The sequence below is a fragment of the Sinocyclocheilus anshuiensis genome, unplaced genomic scaffold (assembly GCF_001515605.1).
Source record: "Sinocyclocheilus anshuiensis isolate Anshui unplaced genomic scaffold, SAMN03320099.WGS_v1.1 scaffold1902, whole genome shotgun sequence".
In the NCBI taxonomy this organism is placed as follows: Eukaryota; Metazoa; Chordata; class Actinopteri; order Cypriniformes; family Cyprinidae; genus Sinocyclocheilus; species Sinocyclocheilus anshuiensis.
The window spans coordinates 132,553-136,349 of NW_015544233.1; the positions used below are offsets into that span (position 1 = coordinate 132,553).

General features: G+C 38.3%; 1 protein-coding gene across 1 annotated transcript in view; it reads right to left on the minus strand.

Annotated features, from left to right (window-relative positions):
- The window catches only part of LOC107697541 (leucine-rich repeat and fibronectin type III domain-containing protein 1-like protein), an 87,849-nt gene that overhangs the window by 15,488 nt on the left and 68,564 nt on the right, over window positions 1-3,797 (minus strand). Inside the window, exon 3 of the mRNA XM_016498338.1 lies at window positions 2,593-3,221. Within this exon, the coding sequence (XP_016353824.1) occupies window positions 2,593-3,221 (629 nt within the window). The remainder of the gene's footprint in view (window positions 1-2,592; window positions 3,222-3,797) is intronic.

Consider the following 3,797-nt stretch of genomic DNA (forward strand, 5'->3'; position numbering starts at 1 on the left):
CAGCTGAAGGTCAGCTGATGCGAGCTTGACTAATGTGACCTGCCAGAACTAACGCTACGCTTGATTTAAGTTGTTAAAAAAAGCACTCTTAATTTCAGATAATTAAATTTAATATAAATGTACACTATAATACACTTTGTAATGTGGTGTTTTGTTTCATGTTCATGTTTTCCATGTCTTTTACATTCATTTAATTGCAATTGACATAAAATTAATGTCTAGAAACATTACATGCAGTTTGCATTTAAGTATATTATTATTATTATTATTATTATTATTATTATTATTGTTATTAATATTATTATATATTTTTTGTAATAAGCACTCTTATTAAAAGTAAGGTTAATTACAGTAGTTTTATGTTACGGGAAAGAGACTACACTGAAGTCAAACATAATATTTACCTTCTGAACCAACCTAAATACATCAATTTATACCAACAAAACAAATTTTAATGGGTTGAATCAGGTAGAAGTGGCTTTTTAAGGTAGCAACTGCAGGTTACCACTTTGATAAGAGCAATGAGACTAGCACAGCAAAGGAACGCAGGTCAAATATACTGCATAATGGTCATTATACAACATAATTTCACGCCACAATGCTGCAACTGACCAATCAAAATGAAGTATTCCAGAGAGCAGTGTAATCCTGACTCCTCTGCAGTGGCAAGGGAAAACACATTCTTTGCTGGTACAAAGCCTTTTGATTTACAACAAGCAAATGCCTTTCTGATGTCAAGATCTGACACTACTGTAGCTGTTCAACTAATCAAGTGTTTGTTGCACACGAGGAATAAATACAATATACTATTCCATACACAGATTCCTCTGATGTATTATGTAATATACAAAGCCATTTCTTATGACTACATGTTGTTTATCGACAGTGTGTTGGTGGGATGCCATTTTTGGATCGGTAGCTATACAGAAACACAATCCTGTGAGGTAAGTGTTGGCACTTTTCATGAATCCATTGTCTGTTTGTTTGTTATTTATCTGTGAGAGCTTTTAATAAAGCTCATATACAGTACAATTTTGTTTCATCAGTTGAGGTTTCCAATGAACATTTTATAAAGGTTATGTCTCTCATTTCACTGGCCATTAACTAAAAAGAAAAGACCCTATTTCAGGTCCTAAAAAAGTGCCTGTCGGAGCCATCATGCTCATTCAGACATAATACTATTTAATTCACATCCTGTGCTAACTTAGTTGACTAATGATTACTTTTAATTCACGGCCATTAGGTGCCTGGGTGACTGACGGGATCAGGAGAATCATGGAAGTTCACCCTTCTGCATCAGCGGCTCTTGACTGAATGGACTTTATCGACTTTTAATGAGTTAAAGGATGAGGTCCTCTTGAATTCCATGAGCATTCACCTAGAAACTGACTGCAATTACCTGACTGGACCCATAAATCCAAATACCACAAAGGAAAAGCTCTTTAAGGAATACCTGGACGTGGCCCATTGAATCAGGTGAATAGCTCTATTCCTGGCAATTATAAGAGTCTATATAGATGCACTCGAAACAGCTGTAAGGTGCCCGGGCATTGTTAAAAGCCTGCTGTCAAAAGGTTACGTGAATGTGCAATTGCCTGCAAGCAACCTTAAGCGTTTAACTCACACAAGTGATTTGCCTTTGGTTTTAATGACACATTCTTTTTTGTACTTGCTTAAAATTTTCTTTTTAGCTGCATTTTACAGTGAAAAACCATTTGGTAGTTACATGTGTAACAAATGCATGAACTTTCTAGTTACCGTTCACCCAAAAGTGAAACTTTGCTGAATTATATGCACCATCAGGTCGTTCAAGATGTAGTTGAGTTTGTTTCTTCATCAGAACAGATTTGGAGAAATTTAGCATTACATCAGTTGTTCACCAATTGATCCTCTGCAGTAATTGGGTGCCGTCAGAATGAGAGTTCAAACAGCTGATAAAAACATCACAATAATACACAAGTAATCAAATTTCAGTCCATCAGTGAAGCAAAAAGATGTGAAGCAAAAAGATGTGTGTTGATAAGAAACAAATCCATTATTAAGACATTTGTTTTTTTATTTCAAACCATTTATTCCAGCTAAAATACAAGTTCATAATCCATAATATTGACTTCCCCTGTGAAAAAGTTGTCTCATCTGAATCAGTAGATAAATATGCACATAGCAAAGAATTTGTTTCTTACAAACATGCAGCTTTTTACTTCACATGATGTAAATTGATGGACTTGAGTTGTGTGGATTACTTCTGGACTATTGTGATGTTTTTAATCAGCTTTTTGGATTCTGACGGCACCCATTCACTACATATAATCCATTGGTGAGTAAGTGATGTAATGCTACATTTCTCCAAATCTGTTCCCATGAAGAAACAAACTCATCTACATCTTGGATGGCATGAGGCTGAGTACATTTTCAGCACATTTTTATTTTTGGATGAACTTTTCATAGAACACAACACTGAAAAATAAATAAATAAATAAAATGAACAAATTTTTACTCAGAAATTGCTACTAAATATTACACACATACTCCAATTATCTTTTTTAAATTATTTACAACTTAAAAAAATCTTTTTTTTTTGAGTGTACATACCTCCTGGTGTGTCTGTACTTGTACCCTCTTTGGAGGACAGAGAAGGCCGTCTCTTGAGCTCTATACAAGTCCTAGGATGGTGCTTTTGTGTGGGGGAGACTATGTCCTCGGAGATCATCTCTGATATCTGCACAGTTGTCTCAGAGTCTTTGACCAGCACCATGGCAGTGGAGTCTTTTAAACTAGCGGCGGCTCCGGCGGCCCCCCCTAAACCCGCTCCCGTGGCCTCCTGGCCCTCCACGATTTTGGAGCTGGAGCGCGGGACCTGCCCCGCCGCTTGCCCCCCATTGGTCTGCGAGCGCACGTTTGTCATAGCAGTCCCCTTTCCGGAATCTGCCCCATGATGGCTGTAGACTTTATACCGGATCATGAGGATGATGATGAAAACGAGGACGGAGGCCACGATGATTCCTCCGATGATGATGATCATGGTGCCTCCCAGGAAGTGGCTGTGGAGCGACTGACACTGGCTGTACTCCGTCTCTGTGACGAATGAGATGCAGCCCACCTGGCGCGTGGCGGTCAGCGAGGTCATGCCGTCATCGTAGACGGCCAGAACGCACAGGTCGTACTCCCGTCCGGATACGAGGTCTCGCACCAGGAAGTCGTAACTCGTGGAGGGAATCATTCTGCAAGACAGGCAGGGCAGAGTTGAAAGTTATCATGTATTCCTCTGATAATACATGAATATAATTAAGATTACACTCAGCCGGCATGTGCATGTATTATCTATGGCCACATGATCACTGTACAGAAATGTATTTAATTATAATTATGAATATCATGGACATTATGTTAATTCTGATTAATTAATTAAAAGGAGACATATTATGCCCCTTTTTACAATATGTAATATAAGTCGTTCTGATCATCATCTTTATCGTGCTGAAATCATGCGTTTTAAACCATATTAGTTTAAACTTCTTATATACGGTTTTCTGAGTGCACACATCCGAAGCACACAGACAGAAAGCGGCTGTCACAGCATGTGAGTACTAAACTAAGTTTTCATTCACACACAAATTTAAATTAAAATCACACGAGTTACAAAAACAGTCGGTTATGTCTGTGAAGGTAAACAGTGAAATCAAAATGACGGCGTCGCGGGCGGAAACATACAGATTAAGGGGCAGTAATATTATAATGAGATCCCTTTGCAATGTCACTAGGGGAGCGAAATCAGACGCGCTCGTTTTTTCAGACGC